Raw genomic sequence first — 19,167 nt, 5'->3', positions numbered from 1 at the left:
AATTTTTATTAACTCTGAGTATCAATTTCCTAATTTCTTGTGAATTTTAGCCCTGAGTTTAAAATTATGTTTTAGGTATTGCTATGATCTAGCTTTTAAAGTATCTCACAATCATTTTGAAGGTTGCTTGGGAGAGGTAGCAGGTACAATTTTTTACAAATCAATAGCTTGACGTGGGTGGAGTTCAAATTAGGCCTTTCCCTTTCTTAGGCACATGTGAGACAATTCTGGGGCTCTGCACAAGACCCAGCGTGGAGGGACCCCAGCTGGAGGGACTGCACTGGGGTCCACTGACCGAAGTCAGTGGTCCACGCACTCCAGGGCTGAGCCCGCAGCACAGAGGGCTGCAGACATCAGGGGGCTCTACCTGGCACACCCAGCCCAGAGCTGCTCAACTGCAATGCACACAGCCACTAGAGTCTTTCAAAATGCAGCCTGCTAAGCTAAGTGCTACTCAGCGTAAGGTGACACTCTTTGGGCATCAAAGATGCGTCTCTTCCGCAGCACCCAGGCCCAGGAAACCTGCTCCAGTCACATGAGAAGCAGATCAGAACTAGCTGAGGCACTGCTCTCGGCTTGGAGAGGAGCAAGCCGGCCAAGGAGCACAGCTCTTCGTTCTCATACTGAAAATAAAATGGAAGGGCTGCGTTCAAGAGTGTGACCAGTTGAGCCAGAGACACTGTGTATCCCCCGTTCCATCCTTGTTCCTTCCTCCCAAAGAGCCCTGTCACGTGTCCTTCCTGCGAGGATGGAACAGGGACATGCTACTGCTCCAAGACCCCTTACAGCACAGCTCAGCAAAACGCAGGATCTCAGGGTTAGGGGGGACTCTCACCCACAGCTGCTTCTCACTCCCGAGGTCCCAGCCACTCGCTTGAGATGGGCAGGGGAGGGGCACGAACTCCCCGAGTAGTCGCCCACAATCTGGGTGATGTAGAATTCTCTGTGAGCGGTGAGCTACATACAGAACCATCTCCCATACCTGAGCTGGAAGGATCCTGTATGCTAAGAATGTGGCTCCCAGTTCCAAGCCCCATGGCAGAGACAAGAGCATCAAGAAGCCAACAGCTCAGAGGAGCCTGGGCTTCCAAGCGCTGCACCTGGAAGCATCTCCGCTCAGAGCTGGCTTTGCACCTCTGCTGTGATCCCACCATGGCCCCAAGTGATGGCTTCTGTCACGCGGATGGCCAACACCCCATCTTCCAGGTGGGAGGATTTATTATGCTTTACAACCATGAAAACGGAGGGGGCGGTTGCTACAGCAAACATTTCACATGGAGGAATGGCCAGACCATGCCTGCCCTGCCCTCTCCCCTCCTTCCCCCTCTCCGAATCTATTCCTGTTGTCTTGACCTTGTGACTTCAAGAGCGCTCTAAGGAGGCATGGAGAGAGGACACCACTGCAAAATGGAAGCAGGAGAAGGGACACTTTGATAATTACTGATGAGGCTCACACTACAGAAAACCCTTCCATTGTGTTATGACGTCGGGGGGAAGAGCGTGCCGGGGCTCAGCGTCCGTCTCCCTGGGACACGCATCATACGGGGCCTTCGGTGATGCCCTCCAGGGGCAAGCTGGGCGCGCTGTCTGCTGTGGGCCTCTCCTCCTTCTTCAGCGAGGTGGGGACGCGGAGACTGACGTAGGGCTTGTGACAAGCTGTGTTGGCCAGAGGAGGGTAGTGCTGCCGGTAGCAAATGTAGGCGAAAATGAGGCCGATCACCCCACCGACGAAAGAATCTAGGCAGAGAGAGCAAAGGGGAGGAAGATGTTACTCTTCATTCAGAGGTGGCCAGGCAAGCTTCCCAGAGAGTGCTGTCTCCACTTGCCCGGGAACTGGTTTGCTTACAGGACCCCCTGACAGACCAAAGGAGCCTCGCAGGAGCTGCGAATCCTGGCAGCCTCTGCACACTGCCAACTTAAGTGCTAAAAAATGAGTGCCTGAGAGCCAGGCGTGGTGGCACACGCTTGTAATCCCAGCATTTGGGAGGCTGAGACAGGAGGCCCTTTGTGACTCTGTGAGACCCTGTATCAAAATAAAGAATAAAAAATAGGGGTGGGGTGTAGCTCGGAGGTAAAATGTCCCTGAGTTCCATCCCCAGTACTGCAAAAACAACAAAAAAAGAGTGTCTGATTCTCTTCTGTGTATTTATTTATTTAATTAGTGCAATTGTTTGGATGAGGGGTGTCCCCCAGCCCTCAAGGAAATGGGTTGCAATGTTGGAAGCAGGGCTTGGTTGTAATCTCAGCAGTGATAAATCCACTGCAGTGGATTTAACTGGGTGGTGGCCCAGGCTGGCAGGCTGCAGCTGAGGAAGGTGGGTTCCCGGGGCTGTGACCTCTGGGATTATATGGTTCCTCCTGTTGCCTGCTCTCTCTGGCTTCCGGCGTCCATGATGTGAGAGCAAAGCCTTACACTCTCCCCCTCTCTGCTTCCAGCTGTTGCTGCACTCTGAGATCCCCAGTCCCCTGCCTCACCTGGACTGAACCCCAATATCTCCAAGAAAATCTGAGCACATAACTCTTCCTCTGTGTCACATGGTCAGTCTTTTAGATTATACCTGGGCAAATGATAATATACCTATTTATTTGTGTCACTGGGGATTGAGCCCAGGCGCCTTCTACTTCTGATCCACACCCCCAGCCAGCCCTATTTTATTTATTTTCATTTTGAAACAGGGTCTAAGTTACTGATGGCCCCACTAAGTCGCTGAGGCTGGCCTCGAACCTGCGATCTTCCTGTCTTAGACTCCCAAGTACAGGGACTCCAGGGTGTGCCACCACGCTGGGCTCTCTTCCCTTTATTTCTTTAACTCATGTCTGAGCATAGCATGAACTCAGATTTGTATTTCTGGGTTTTTTTTTAATCAATTTTAAATTCTGAGAGAAGAATCTGAGCCATTTCTATCGTATCTGAATACCCATGGGGTGGTGTTGGGGGAGCTGTATTTTCCTTCTCTTAGGCGAGTTGCCCCGGAGTCCTGCAATCCTGCCGGGGTGCGTGGGTCTTGAGATAAGTGGAAACCAAGTTCGAAGTGACCCCTCTGAGTCACAAAGTGAATCAAACATTTGACAGAACGCCGGGTTGGCAAACTCAGCAGATCTCTGCAGGAAGGGGCTAAGTTCTCCCACAAGCTGCAGGTCTACTCAAGTTGAGGCTGTGATGGGGGTTGGGGCAGTGGAGGCAGCGGGGAGGTCTGCAGACAAGACAGACCCCTCCGCTGGGGCAGCACCTCACTAAAGAGGGTGTTGAGCTGGTTCCCAATAGAGACCCCATGAAAGCAGTTTACTCCAACAATTCCTCGCTCAGTGAACGCACGTGGCCCACGCTGTCTCTGGATTACTCTTGCCAAAAAATCCTATCAATGGAGAAGCTCCCCGACAAGAGAAATGCAGAGCTCTCCTTGGGGGTGCCGCTATGCTCTGGGGTTCCATGATCACATCTGTTATCCTGCTGAATTGCACAAACTTTCTGTGGGCAGGTAACATCAGACTCACGGGGCTTGGCCCCTGCTACTGGAATACACGGGACTATCTGCTCATCCTGGGTTCAGGCAGCAGGCCTGCCCCACCCACTCTCAAGAGGCACTGCGGCCACGCAGAGGCCCCTGGGCCCAGGAGGACCCTGCACCTACCCTCGCCCAGGACCTGAACAGCCTTCCTGCTGGGGATCCTCAGTAGAGCCGAGGCAAGTTGGTTCACCTTCCTGAGCCTCAGTTTCCCCAGCTCTTAGATGGAGATCTCAATAACCATCTCATTGAGATGGATGGTAATTTAATAATGTTATGTCTAAAGATTATACCATAGAATTATACCATAGCATGTTTGAATAAGATCTAAACATCAGTTCCCATCACTGCTGTCCTCACAATGCTCCCTCATGCCCCACTCCTACACTGCTTGGGCTTTTTTTTTTTTTTACTTTTGGTGGTACTGGGGATTAAATCTTGGGGTGTTCTACCTCTGAGCTACACCCCAACCCTATTTTATTTTTATTTTGAAACAGAATCTCACTAGGTTACTGAGAGTCTCACTAAGTTGCTGAGACTGGCCTTGAACCTGTGATCCTCCTGTCTCAGCCTCCCAAGTACTGGGATCACAGATGTGTGCCACCACACCTGGCTTGCTGGGGGCTTTGTGATCCTTCTCTATCCTTCTCACAAAGCCACTCAGCTGTCTAGAGTTTTAACCTCTTTAACATGGCCATATTTTTATAGTATTGCAAATTAACCTCTAATGAACTTAAAAAAAAAATTGTCACCCAAGAAACAGTACAGCCACAGGTACTGCAACTTCCTGCGCCCACATGGTTAATGTGATTACATGACAGGGTCGCTCAAATGAAGAATCTCTTCACTTAGCTGATGGCCACCAACCCGTAAAGTGTGTCGGGAGCTTCTTCTAGTTCAAGGTCTTAAAGTGGCACTATTGTTTTATTTTGCCCTCCATCATGAGGCCAGAGGCCCCCCGGGGCCTTATTAGCATCTAAAGTGAAGCACAACCTTTAGGTCAAAACCTACAATAGCACCCTTAGACTTTCCTGTGGCTCAGCGTTTCATTAGGTGGCTCACTGACCAAAGACAGAGGACGTACACCAAAGTATGTGCTTCCCGGGCTTGTCAGTGCAGCCCCATGCCAAGACTCAGTGATTCCTGCTGAAGCTGAGTGAGAGGCGGCATCCCGGGGTGCAGGGGCATCCGAGCCCTCGAGGGCCCGGCGAGTTCTTTTCCACGTCGCCTCTCGCAAAGCCAACCCGGGCATCGCGTAGTACAAATGTGGCGGTGAAGATCCAGAAAGTATCCCTATGAAGAGCTCCTCAGGCAGGGCCTCAGGTGGCCGATCGCTGTTTTAGTGAACTCACATTCTCGACTTGCTCACAGAAAAGCAGGCAAGGGACAAGCAGGGCTTTACTGGGGGCCAAATACCACTTGGCTTAACCTCACCCCAAATATGGGAGCCTGCGATGAGAGAGAGGGCTGCAGTGGGAACCAGGTGGAGCGCAGCCTCCCTGGAATACAAGATGCTGACCTCTCTTAGTACCGATGTCCTTCCAACACACTCGTGCGTTGCCAAAGGAGGCCTGGTTACCAGTGCGGGGCTCTCGGCTGTGTGTGTGTGTGTGTGTGTGTGTGTGTGTGTGTGTGTGTGTACACTGGGGGGAGTGGTGTGTGTATAAAAGAGGGGCTGGGGGTAGGAAGGTAGGAAAAAGTCAAGAGAGACAGCTGGTATTGCAGAGTGCCGCCAGGCTTTGAGGAAAGGGCCTCTCTAGCCTCTGCCACCTCTTTTGTGGCCCCAGGAACAACAGCACAGTCACCAGCCCCTCAGACACCTGCATCTGCAGGACTGCGAGTCTCCCAAAGTCTGGCAACTACATGTAAGTTCATTTCAAATCGCCCCCATGGCCCAGTCAGAGAAGCAGAGTGGCGAAGGTGGCCATCTTGAAAACCGCCCAGTCAGGCCGCGGCGCCATGACGCTTTCTACCCTCCGCCTGAGTGGGAACCGCTATTTCCACCCGAAGACTCATTTTTCTGGATCACATCTAGAGGCAGGTGATTTTTCTGATAAGGAAACGCTACACAGGTACCCTGGGCTGCTCAAAGTGACCTATGATGGTTGAAAACAGTGTTGGTTAAAGGTTACCCCTAGGCCTGAGGAGGAGAGCCTGCACCTAGATGCAGGGACCTAGTGGGACCTGTTATTATCTCCGAAATTTGTGTTCCTGCCACTCCCAGAATGCCCTGGACAGAATCCGTCAACATCCAGGGCGTGAGCGGGGCAGGTGCTGGTTTAGGGGCGTGCCTTGCTCTTCCTGCACATTTATCTTCCTGAGCGTGGGAATTCCCCAAGTTTTAAAGTTTGAAACACCTGCTCCTGCTCCATCACAAAGGCGAGCCCCTCTGCTCTGAGCCAGCATCACCTGTGAGCCACCCGCCCCCCTCCCCCCTGCTGACAGTTGACCTCTGTGGCGCAAAGACGCGGGGAACGCCAGACACACTGAAAGTTAGTGCCGATCCAGCTGGTCCTGCTTCCAGGAGAGTTTTACTAAGTGTTTCTATTTTCCTCATTTAATAAAACAGAAGACTTGGGTATTTAGTGGGCCGGGAAAATAAAAACAACAGGACTATCGGAAAACAACCATGATAACGGACACAGCGGGCGTTTGAGGTTACGGGGTGTTTACTGGATGAATATGTATAGGAGTAATCAGATGTATTTCCACATTAGGCACAGTTGCTTAAATCAAAATTGAAACGGAGTCATAAAATCTCACAATATTAATGCTGTTAACCAAAGGCTGTAACGAGAAGCCTGTGTTCTGCCAGTGCCTTGTAGGGAACCACATCAATTTCCATGGTGATGGATGGCCCCTGCCCGCGCGGACAGCACAGTCCACTGAAGAGAAACTAGTCATTTATCTCAATCAGGCATCCTGCCTCAAACATCCACCTACACAGTCATTGAGGGCCTTGCTGTTCAGGCCTTCTCCAAGCCCAAAAACTCAGAGGCAGCCGGGCATGGTGGTGCATGCTTGTAATCCCAGCATTTGGGAGGCTGAGACAGGAGGATCACAGGTTTGCAGACAGCCTTGGCTACTTAGTGAAGTTAGACCCTGTTTCAAAGTAAAGAATAAAAAAAAATAGGGTTGGGGGTGTAGATTGGAGGTAGAATGCCCTGGGTTCCATCCCAGTACTGCAAACCAAAAAACAAAAAACAAACTCTCCTTGACTCCTCCCTTAAAGACTCAGTGCAGAATAAATAACATTTCCCCTCCCAGAGCTGCTGCTTCTTTACACGTAGCAAGGGAAGGAAAGATGATGCTCAGGTACCACGTAGGTCAGCACTGATCTTTGCCTGGATAAGTCTCTGCTGGAGGACGGGCTTGGCCATTGTGGGATGTTTACCATGTCCCTTTGGCTCCAGCCCTCTGCCCATTCAATGCCAGTAGCACCACCCCAAAAGTGTAACAGCCGAAAAGATGCTTCTAGACAGTGCCAAATATCCTCCGGAGGCATTGTTAACCTCTCTGCCTCGAGTTAAGAACATCTGATATAGACAGTAAGAGCCTCACAAAGGAGCGTCCAGTAAAACGAGACCATTGGAGGCTCCAAGAAAAGGCATGCTCCTCCCCTGGCTGACTCCAGGGAGCCGACTGGACAGATAACAGCAGAGCTGAGCGGGCACTGGGGCCGCAGCAGCCACCTGAGCCAAGCCGTGCACCCTCGGCTATGGCTGCAGAGTGCCCCAGCAGATAGTTCTGGCCTTCCCTCCCCAAAACATGTTTTTTTTTTTTTTTTTTGCGGGTCTGGGGATGGAACCCAGGGGCATTTGACCTCCGAGCTACACCCCCTGCCCTATTTTTTATTCTTTATTTTGAAACCGGGTCTCACTAAGTTGCAGAGGGCCTCACTAAGTAGCTGAGGCTGTCCGCGAACCGTGATCCTCCAGGTCTCAGCCTCCCGAATGCTGGGATTACAAGCATGCGCCACCACGCCCGGCAGCACATATACTAAAATTGGAACGATACAGAGAAGATTAGCATGGCCCCTGCGCAAGGATGACACCCAAAACATGGTTTTTAACATCACTAAGCATCGATGATCTTGCTCTGCTTTCCCATGGAGCTCCGAGAGCCTCTCGCCACTGCTCCAAGTTCCTTTCTGTGCCTGCTGGACAGAATGGTTTCGAAGCCCTAGTTGCAGGAGGTCCAGGGCACACCAGGTGCATCTGACCCCAAAGCCAGGAGCTGGGACTCACATCCCTTCACCCCTGATACAGTGTGGAGCCACAGAGGTAGCGAGCAGCAAGGCCACGGCGTGTGCAAGGGCCTCCTGTCTTAGACCTTCAGGGCAAGATCGCCACGCAAAGGCTCTTCCTGACTTCCCAGGTAAAGGAAAAATAATCTGCTCCATTTGAAACTCTTCATCATTGTCCAAATCCAAAGTAGTTTAGTAAAAGTAAAAACGCAGTATCCATAGCTCACAAGGAGATCGCGTTCCACCAACAGGCTTGCTTGTTAGTCATGGGGATTCCTGGCCACTGCTCCCGAGGGCCCCCAACCTGGGAGTCCAATTCCCAGCTCAGGTGATCTGAGAACTGGCCTTTGGGGAGCACTGTCCTAGATCTTGCTGCTCATGCAGGCCACCGTCCTCTCTCCCTCTCTGTCTCTGCTCCCTGTCTGCTGTGGCAGACAGACTAGGCTGTGTTCTAAGGCACTTCAACTGCACAAGGCCATAGCAGGGTTTAGTTATACCCCAGGAACAAGCCCCTCATTTCTTCTGTGTGATTGAGAGGTTTAGTACACATTCCAGAACTTACACAGGGGAAGCCTCACCCGAGCCTTGCAGATGCTGTCAGGAACGCAGGAACTGCTCCCTGGGCGGAACACACGCTTGGATCAGCCCCCGAGGTGAGCGATATGCCCTTGTTAGCTGGGTTGGACACAGGAATGGAGCCAAAACACACTTGGCACCACGTCTGAGAACTGAGGCAAGTGTCCAGCAGGGAAATCGCAGTGGAGCCCGAGAGCCGGGGTGACTCTCTACTGAAGGCCTGGCAGGCCTCTATAGAAGTCTCCTTGATGTCAGAGGAGGAAAACAACTCCAGTTCTTTCCCAGCGAGGGCGGCATGAAGGCAGACTCACTCAAACAGGCACATTTGCTTCAAAACTATCTGCTCTGGCTTCTGGCAGCAAGGACTTAGTTCTCGCCAATCTGGCGCATTTCTGCTCCCTGGAGGAGGCGGCAGAGCGCCGTGAGCACGGGCAGCCCCCCGGGCACTCACCTTGCCAGTGATGCTTGTAGTCGCACATGCGGGACAGGGCGATCATCATGGCACAATACAAGGGCAGGATGGCAGCACAGAGCCGCCAGCTCTTCCCCCGCCCGCTCTCGGTGAAGCAGTGCAGCTTGCCCGCCAAGTAGAACGTCGTGAAACCAAGGCCCGAGAAGGCAACTGCCAAAGAGAAACAGCAGGTGTTACTCAAGCAGGTGGTGAGCGGCGGGGACGCGGCACGTCCTGGGCCTCCTGGCTGCCATCTTCACGGCCCAGGGCCGAGGCCATGTTGGCAGCGAGGGCGGCATGAAGGCAGACTCACTCAAACAGGCACATTTGCCTCGTCTAGGCAATCGTGTTCCTGCTGGGACACGCTGGGATAAACTTGTGACCATGAGGGTGACCTTCCAGGCTTGCATGTTGTAATGGTATGGGTGTAGAGTATGCCCCTCCCAAAGCTCATGTGTTAAAAAGCATGGTCCCCACTGCAGGGAGCTTCAGAGGTGGAGCATGGCCAAAGAAAGGGGGGTCACTGGGGGCACAGTCTTGGGACTATATATGTGTCCTCAGGGCCTTCTTCTCGCTCTCTGTTTGGGGCCAGCAGGATGTAAAAGCAGCAGCCCTCTGCCAGGCCTTGCCGGATCATCGCTGCCTTGCACTGGACCTTCCAAACTGTGAGCACCGATACATCTTTCTCCCTCTGAGTTGTGCTTCTCAGGTATTTTAATCAGAGTGACAAAAACTGATTAAAATATGTTGCTTTAAAATCTACTTCATTTATTCAGTTAACAATGGTGCAGTGGTATCCCATGTGTGCTAGGCAGGCACTGTGCTAGTTTGGGAGGAATAAAAGAGATATATCAGATAGACATCTCTGTTCTCAAAGGTTCTTAGTTGAAAGACATGGCTATGTTGATGGATAATTTTAATAGAATGTTTTATATTCTACAAGAAAAACATGCATGTGGAACAAAAGATTGTGATGAGTGTTTAGATTTTAACAGTAAGGGATAGTTGGGGGGTAGGATGAGCCTCAAATTTGGGGGAGGCAGATGTGCAATGATGCTGTTCATGAAGATGGTAAATACCAAATGCCATGGAAGAGTGGGTTTTGGAAAAGCCAGTGATGACACTTTGTTTTCTCTTAAAAATAGTGGTTATTATACTTTTTTTTAAAATTAGAGAGACAACCCAAGGCTACACTAAATCCATTGAAAAAAGTGTGGGTGTTGGGTGTAGAAAACATGAGTCCCCAAATTTTATCCAGGACTTTGCAAAAACATGGTTGAAACCGGGGCACAAGGTGTTAAGTGTACTGAGCATGGCATAGAGAAACAAGCATGGTATGTTCTCAAGCAGGGTGGAAGGTAAAATGTTGATCTAAAAGCAAGAGCAGTGACCACCAGAGGCCAGGAGGGACCACAGGGAGAGAGGACAGAGAGCTCAGATAACAACCAAACTATGACTGAAAAATGGTTGGTACCAAAATACAGTTAGATTGGAGGGACTAATTCCAATGTTCTATAACAGCGTAGATTAACTAGAGCCTACAATGATTTATTATTTGTTTCAAAATAATTGGAGGTGTCTAAAGGTTTCTAAAACAAAGAAATAATTATTTGGGAGATGGAAATGCTAATTATGCTTATTTAATCCTTATACATTGTACACAGGTGTCAAATTATCATGCTGTACTCCATAAATATATACAAATATTTGGTGTCAATTAAAAACTTTTAAAAAGAATTAACACTGGGAAGAAAAATACCCCAGAGCTCAGTGAGATTTAAGGTGGGTTTCTGAGGGATAGAACGGTGTTCCCCAACCCTGGCGACACGTGGGGTCACCTTTAATAACCGCAAAGCTTTAAAAACCAGAGTCAGATTCTATTTTCAGACGCTGTCTGTAGGGGCGCAGCGTGGTCCCTCCCATGGGTGAGCGGCCACATGTGCTTGTATGATTCCAATGGCAGCCACAGCTGAGCTTAGAGCCTTTGGTTGAAGTCGGATGCTACAGCTTCTCATTTTCTACAGACACCAGACCAACCAAAACTTTCCTCTTGATTAGAAAATACGCCTGAGAAGGCAGAGCTCCTAGCTCACCAGCCCATGCAGTGACGCGGTAAATCAGGACTCACAGGTACCGCCAGTAGACCAACAGCAGCTTCAAGGCCACAGCCTGAGCTTCATGAAGGCACTTGCTGCAAATGCAGGCTCTCAGGCCCACGCCACACCTACCACATCAGAACCTGCATTTCACTACGTCCACAGTGATCTGTGTGCACGCTGCAGCCTGCGAAGACCTGGCCTAAACCACATTCATATATAAGAGATCTCTGAGAGTCTATTTTTAGGCAATAGCAATAAGCCACGGAGGAACCTGGAAGATGTTCTGCTCAAACCTCTTTCTTTACAAAGGTGGAAAATTAGAAGTGATCACTCAGAGGCGTAGATAAGCCACCTGTGGCATTTCCAATTAATGGGCTGTGATACCACCATGAAATCTGAGATTACGCAGCAATGTGGACAGCACTTAGGACGGAGCGTGGAGTGAACGGAGAAGGACTCTAGACTGGAGGTTCAAGGCAGCGATGGCTCAGGCATGTAACACATAACCCGCAGCTCTTTCAAATTATCTCTGAATAAAAATGGATCTTCTCAAAAGGGCCCTCGGTTACGAACACAGGCTTATGCCAAAGGAGAACAAAGTAGACAAAGTAGCAGTGGAGTTCTGCCCACCTTTCTGTTTATTTATTTGGTTACTTTTTAACCATTATATTGAGTTGATGCCTCCATGGCTCTAATTTTTAACTATAATCATTAGCGCATATTAATTGTATAAAATCAGGGGCTTCTTTGTGACATCATCATACCTGCATCTAAGATACTCTGATACGATACACCTGTTAAAAAGCAGAACGCAAGCCAGGCTTATCCTGGGTATAAACATGAAGCAGAAGTAATGAAACACGAACAGGAATGGTGGTGTCCTGGCACGCTTCTGGGCACTGACAGCACTCTACGGCAAAGCAGCGCCAGCATCTACCGCGTTCTATGCTTAAAGCAAGAGTATGAGAGAAGACGGTGCACTGCCCAGCCCCGTTCCGGATGGCTGGCCAGGATGCCGACAGCAACCGACTGACATGGTGTTCCAAGGTGGCTTTACGTGGCCGCCGTCTGCCATCTTGAGAAGTGTGGAGGCTTCTTGGTCCCCATTCACACTCACATTACTTCATTCCTTCTGTTCATTTACATGGACCCATGAGGTATCAGAGTGGGAGAGGGAGGCTGGGCCACTGGCTCCCATTGGTACCAGCCCCATCCCGAGCTCTTACAGGATGGGGCTTCATTCTTACGAATAATGGGCTTCATTCAAATCAGATGCGTAGCAAGTCTATCTGCCTAATTACACTAAGTGTCCAGAGTAGAACGGAACTGGCCCGGGACTTTATTGGGTTATAGATAAAAGTCTCCAAGGTTGGAGTCAGAAGAGATGCAGCTCTGGGTGTTGCCGAATTGGCATCTGTCAAGAAAACAAACGTGAAAATAAACCAAGGAACACAGCGTGGATGTTGAGCATGAATCTGCACGTGTCTCCATAAAAGCTGATGTGGAGACTTTAAGACAGAAGAAAACGTCAATCATCAACTCAAGAGACCAGTACCACCTGCACTGCTGGGCGCCTGCAGGGCCTGGAGCAGGGAGGGGCTTCCTGGCCCAAGGAGGGACCCCGGCCCTGACCTCAGCTGATCCCCGGCACCAAGGGCTTTGACTTGTTCTTTGGCATGCAGATAAATGTTTTCTCTCCCACACAGCGTGAGCCAGCACCCACACCACAGCCCCATCCAAAGCCTCAAATCCTCTGCTTCTCTGCAAAGGAGGAGGGATTCACAGACATTTTTTTTAAAGGCTCAGTGCAACAGCCTGGAGCCCACGGACATCTGGAAGCAACTAGTCTTCTTTGACACATGCTATTGGGCCGTTGGGCAACATTTTTAAAGCGCTGCAGTGTGTCCTTGCTGTTTAGGTGACAGGATGAAGCTCCAACTTCATGCCAACCTTATGCTTGTCACTTTCTCACTGACATCTGTACAGATATTGAACTGTCACCGGGTCCGCAGACAAAAGACCGCTGAGGCTGTTCCTTCTGACCTAGGAAGCATGTCCGGGCTGCAGGCGCTCTCCTGCTTCGAGCTCCTGCATTCCCAACTGTACCCAAGTCAGCTACTAAGTCCTACCGAATTAACATGGTGCCTTCCGTGAGAGGAGGGCTTGGGGACCAGGATGCTGTTGCCATGAGCCACCCTGCTCTGAGATTCCGAGACTCTCAACCCCACTGTGGCTCAGATTCAAGTTCAAGGGAACAAGCAGGAAGGAAGGCTGCCGAGGACACGCTTTTCAACTCTGTCCATACAACACCCTCTTCTCTTCTCAACGAAGACACAGGTGAGACACCGGGGAAGGGGGCATGGAGCCTTTTATCCTAACATGGAATAATTCAGATATCCATTCCAAGTAAATGTCCATCCCTCCTATCCACTCATTTATTTATTTATTTACTTTTGTGGTTCAGGGGGTTGAACCCAGAAGCATTATCTCTCTGAGATATACCCCAAGCCCTGTTATTATTATTTTTTTTAATTTTCGTTTTGAAACAAGGTCTTGCTAGGTGGCCAAGAGTCTCACTAAGTTTCTGAGGCTGGTCTTGAACCCGAGGTCCTCCTGTCTCAGCCTCCCAAGTATTGTAATAACAGACATGTGCCACCATGCCCGGCCTTCCCTTTTAAACACAGGCCCAGCTTTAGGCCCCATTAAGAACTCACACCAAGAAACAGGCAATCAGAAACATAGACAGGGCACTGCACATTTTGGAAGATGGCAATTATAAGTTCAGATAACTATATTTATATCATGCTAACATTAAAACAATAGAAATACCAACAAAAAGAAAAAAAAAACAATGTCAGTGACACATAGAAGATGAGAGCAGAAAACCCCCAAGTCTGTCTGTTTGGGTAGCAAATGCGTCAGGGCACTCCAGAGTTTGAATCCTGCACACGAATACGCACATGCCCCCTGTTGCTGTGGGAAAGGAAACCGAAGGGGTGAGCGTGGGAAGAGCAAGAGCCCCTTGATTCCAGAGGCTGCTGCAGGTTTTCCTGGCCGAAAGCAGCTGTATATAAACCGCTACATGTGGATCTGGCTGTGAAAAACAGGGATGCTCTCCATACGGAAGGAGAGGAGAGGTGATAGCTCCCCACCCTGTTTTTGGCACTTGGAGTACTTGCTTGCTGTTGTCAAGGAGAATGAGTAAGAGCACCGGCATTCGTGATGGAGCTGGTCCAGGAGGTGATCCTGCTGTGCCCCATGACTAGGGCTTCCTGCCTCCCTGGGACACCGGGAAGCAATCACTGATCCTCCCTGGCCACATAGGTAAATTAGCACAGGTTTATAACTCTCTCCTTACAAAGAAAAATATACTGATTCAGCTAGTTTAGGTGCAGTGATATGGTTCCCCTTTCTCCTGATGACTTTTAAACCAAGTGGACATCCTTTGACCCTCATGACAACAAGAAATAAGAAGACTGGCATTAGAAAGGAAAAATATTTAAAAACAAATAAGCTAAGACACAGAGAGATGGACCTTGCATTTTTCACTTTTGCTAATGATAATACATTTCCCAGACAAACAGATCGGTCCTGGGACAGAATCGTGTTCTGATTGACGCAATCAGCATGCATTTTTTGTCTCATGTGCTCAAAGAGCATCTCCTGTAAGAGGAGGACTGCGTGGCAGGTAGCTGAGCAGACATCAGGGGTGTTTTGCATGGGAGGCAGATACAGCTGCACAACACCAGCCAGCCAAGGACACGGGAATGGAGCGTGCCCAGTGATACCTCACGAGGAGGCTGGTGTTGGTTGTCGAGGACCCGGGCTCTGGTCTTGGCTCTGCCATCAACAGCATACATCATCTAGGTTGCTTTTTTCCCTCTGGATTTCAGTTTCCTCCATAAAATGAGAGGCTGAACTACCAAGGGTCTCTACGTTAGGTTCACGGAGCCCCAGCATCTAGTGACCACTAAGAAAACAGGTGGATGTTAAAGTCAACTTTCTTGCAACAGAACACCTCTTTGGTCTATCTTCTAATGATGCCAGGCACTCAGGTGGAAAAGTAAATCGCTTTCTGAGAAAAATCAATGGCTCATTCATGATGATAAATGGCAACTAACATGTGGCCTCATTGTCGGGAGACAGTTGGGGTTGGAGGGGACTGGGGTAAAATGGAGGGAACCCGTCTTTCTAAAGACGCAGCCCTGCCTCCACTCCAGCCAGGGCCTGCCATGTGGACCCACAGGCTTTGTGTTTCCATCAGTTTGAATCTTCTAACAGAAGAGGGAGGAGGCCCTGATATTTACATGATATTCTCCATTTTTAAATGCTAGCAACTCACCAAAACTAATGCAGCGTGAATCAAACAAAATTCACCTGCGAGCCAGTAGGGCTGGGTCTGCAGGCTGCCGGCCAGGGACGTCACTCATGTCTGGCTTTCCAGGGCCACACAGACTACTGCTTAAACCGCTCTCTAAACCTCAGCTTAAGCCTTCTACACCCAAGAAAGTCTCACTGCATCGTAATTTTTTTTTTGAGGTACTGGGGAAGAAACCCAGGGGCATTCTACCTCTGGCCCTTGGCCCTATTTTTTTTATTCTTTGGAAACAGGGTCTCACTGAGTTGCAAAGGGCCTCACTAAGTAGGCTGTCTGCGAACCTCAATCCTCCTGTCTCAGCCTCCCAAATGCTGGGATTACAAGTGTGCACCATGCCCAGCTTGCTCTTTAATAGGTTTTTTTTGTTTGTTTGTTTGGTGGTACTGGGGTTCCTGGAAACCCTTCTACCTCCGGGCTACACTCCCAGACCTATTTTATATTTTTATTTGGAAACAGGGTCTCTTACGCCAGCGAGGCTGGCTTCGAATCTGCGCGACCCTCCTGTCTCCGCCTCCCAAGCGCGGGGATTACAAGCGTGCGCCACTACGCCCGGCCTCTTTCATAGGTTTTGGCAAGCTGAATTATGCAGGTGACTTGGGGGACTAAACAGTTCACTCATCACCAGGGGGCGCTGTGTGTTGTCGGTGAACAAGGGCCTAGGGAGGAGGGATGGAGGACAGGTGGCACTTGGCTCTGCCGCCGGCCTCAGTTTCCTCATCTGTACAGTGGTGTTTGTAGAGCTCCACCCACAACGTTACTATGAGGATCAGCAAGAGCCTGGTCCTTAGCACGCAGAGCGCAGTCGCCTGACCTCGCCAGCCCTGGCAGCCACCGCAGTGTGCCCTTGGTTCTGTAAAGCACTGCTTTGAACAAGAAGCCCGCAGAAGGGCTAGTTTCACAGGCTGCCGCTATTTTATCCATATTCACTTAGAATTGGAGGGCCAGGCTCCAGGCGTTTCTGCAGCTCCTGAGGTGCTCAGATGTTAGGTGGTAAAAATGAGCAAATTTGAACATGCAATGAGATACCAGAGGTGTTGGGACCACTTTTTTTTTTTCTTTTCATTCTTCTTTTCTTTTCTTTTTCTTTTTTTTTTCTTTTTTTTTTTTTGTATTGGGGATTAAATCCAGGAGCATTCTACCCTAGCCTAAACCCCCAGCCCTATTTTATTTTTATTTGGAAACAGGGTCTTGCTGAGTTGCTGAGAGCCTCACTAAGTTGCCAAGGCTGGCTTCAAGCCTACAATCCTCCTATCTCAGCCTCCCTACTAGTGGGAGGACAGGTGTGTACCACCACAGCCAGCCTCACTTTTTAAGAAGCCCGAAGCTCTCAGATGAGAGCCAGACAGCCAGGAGGCGGTACCTACACGCCATGGTCCATCACAGAGGCGTCTCCTGAACTCCTGGAGACAAGGTCAGCGGTGTTGGGATCTACTGCTATGTCCCTGAAGCCCCAAAGCCTGTAACGTAACTAGTTCCTCTATCTGTGATCAGCCTAGCTACATTCTCTTTTCTTTTTCAGGGCAAACTGCACTCAGTATTGTTCTAAATTACTAAATTATTTAATAAAAAACAAAAAATATAGAATATTGCTATGGCTCCTAGAGAGAACATGGCTCTATAGTACAAATAACACACAGGCTACTCAACAAAGCTTAAGAAAAGAGAATTATATATTTCTCATGAAATTATCAACAGAAGGAAGACCACTGGTGTCTAATTTAGCTACCCAAAAAGTATCAAAATTTCAAAGAAAAATTTTTATGAAAATTATGAGATAGATTCAACTTAGTATTCACAGTGATTTTTAAGGAATCTCATCTTCTGTCTAAACTATTAGCAGTGAGATTATTTTTCTCAGATGTAGAGGACAAAACATCTATCCTTGCTGGAAGAAAGAGAATTCTCCAAAATCCTTGGAATCTTCTGAATCTCACACCAATTATTCCTTTAATATTTCTTTCAAGGACAAAAGTTGAACAAAGAGTTGAACACATCCTGAATTAAGGAAGGTTTGGGCCCAGTGGCGTGGTATCACCATCCATTCTTCCTGTTATAGTTAGACATAAAATGTTCCCTAAAGAGCTCATCTGTTAGTGTTTGGGGCTGATGCAGTCAAGTTCTGAGGGTAGCAATCCCAGCACGGGATAAATCCATATTAATGGATTACATGGGTTGTACTCAGTAGGCCAGTAGGGTGTGCCTGGAAGTGAGTCCTTGGGCTGCAACCTTGGGGATTCTATGTGGTTCCTCCTCCCCTTGCTTTTTCTCTTGCTTTCAGTCTCCATGATGTGAGGAGTGCAGCCCATGTGCTCTCCCTCTCTCCCTCCCGTCGCCATGCCCTAAGATCTGCAGTCCCCGGCATCATTTGGACTAAACCCAAAACCATAAGAAAATAAACCTTCTTTCCTTTAAGTTATGCAGTCCAGTGTTTAGATTATGGTTGCAAGGATACTGAGCAGAACACCTCTGTCGTTCTCCTAATATCTACTTATTAAATGATCTTTCTAAGCCAGGCACTTTGCAAGACTCTGGTGATAGGAAGATGTACAAGACCCAGTTTTACTGGAGAGTCTTTTTAGGGAAAAGAAATTAGAAAGGCATGAGATTCTTCATGGAGGAAGTAAACCTGGAGACTAGAGGACAGACAAAGGCAAAAGGGCTTGTGATAAACTGAGTTATCTGGAATCACAGGTTAAATCTACTTAATCCTGAAGTAAAGCTGCCTGGGATTCCAGGTATGGTTGGTGTGGCCAATGACGTTTGGCAGAATTCCTCTAGCACTCAAGATCTCTAGCCTCAAGATCTAACAAGAACTGGTGTGCTGATGAGACATGAAAGCCAACCGCTAGGACAGAGCCAAGGTGGCCCTCAGAACCCTGGGGAAGGCAGAGGCTCTTGAAGCAGTACTACTTGACTGTTCTATCCAGGGGGACGGAGACATCCATCCTGGCCCACCGGAGGAGGCCAGGCAGTCAGGCCGAGCAGATGCATACAACCCCAGATGTGCAATAAATTGAGATCCTACTGCCAAACAGAGGGGAAAGTGACGTTTACGCACAGGTGGGAAGCACCCACAAAGCACAGCTGGGTGGAGCTGGGTGTGAAGACCGGCCCTGAGCTTCCTATCTGTGTGAAACAGGGCACAGTTCCCAGCTTGTGAGACTCAGCCTTCCCAGGTCTAAGATACATAAGTCAGCAGCTGTCCAACAGAACGACTGGGAGCTATTGACAGAGTCCAGGATACGCTGCACCTGGCACGTGTTACACCTCGGTGGTCTCAAAATAGAAAATAAAAAGGGCTTGGAGGTTTAGCTTGTGGTAGAGCACCCTTGGGTTCAAGGCCCAGTAGGGCAAAAGAAAAGAAAAAGCCAGAGGCGGAAAACATAAACAGAGGAAAGCAGACCATCAGCTCCTTGCGGAAGCTCAGTTTGCATCTTCAGAGAGGAATTTGCTCTGGACGAAGAAGCCCCGCACGCAGGGTGCACAAGAAATGCGGAGGAAAAGAAAGCAGGGTGAGGGTCAAAGGGGCTCCCCTTGTATCAATTCCCCGAGGATGCCATCCTGGGAACAGGCAAGGCCATGGAGGAGAAGCACAGGCAGAGATGATGAAGGGCTTTTACATGACAGAAGCCACCTTGGCTTCCCCCATCCCCCCACCAAGCTGGTGGAAAATGCTTATCAGGATCACAGATGCTCCTGGAGGGAGCTGGGCAGCCTTGAGGTTGGGAAGTGGTTTTGCATACCAGAGCATCCTAAGCCACAGAAGGTCTAAATCCTCAGGATAACTTTTCCTTTTCTCAGCCTGACTGATATGTCACAGTGATCTGAAACATAAATAATAAGAATAAGCCTTCAAAGGGGAGAAATTACCTTTTTCCATAATGCCTTGAAGGGAGCTGATAAGCACCTGG

General features: G+C 49.3%; 1 protein-coding gene across 4 annotated transcripts in view; it reads right to left on the bottom strand.

The window, feature by feature from the left end:
• Positions 1 to 1,537: 1,537 nt before the first annotated feature.
• PLPP4 (phospholipid phosphatase 4) overlaps positions 1,538 to 19,167 on the bottom strand; it is a gene marked incomplete at both ends in the record, with an annotated part of 110,658 nt that continues 93,028 nt past the window's right edge. For 2 of the 4 annotated variants that reach the window (XM_080693804.1, XM_080693806.1), the window contains 2 exons: positions 1,538 to 1,737; positions 8,780 to 8,950. In XM_080693804.1, the coding sequence (XP_080549930.1) occupies positions 1,538 to 1,737; positions 8,780 to 8,950 (371 nt within the window). Of the gene's footprint in view, positions 1,738 to 8,779; positions 8,951 to 19,167 lie in introns of those variants that run through there. The other 2 variants (XM_080693805.1, XM_080693807.1) reach the window with 2 other exon arrangements.

This window comes from Muscardinus avellanarius, assembly GCF_963383645.1.
Source record: "Muscardinus avellanarius genome assembly, chromosome: 4".
Taxonomy (NCBI): Eukaryota; Metazoa; Chordata; class Mammalia; order Rodentia; family Gliridae; genus Muscardinus; species Muscardinus avellanarius.
The sequence above is the reverse complement of the archived record's forward strand: the minus strand, read 5'-3'. Positions and strand labels throughout refer to the sequence as shown.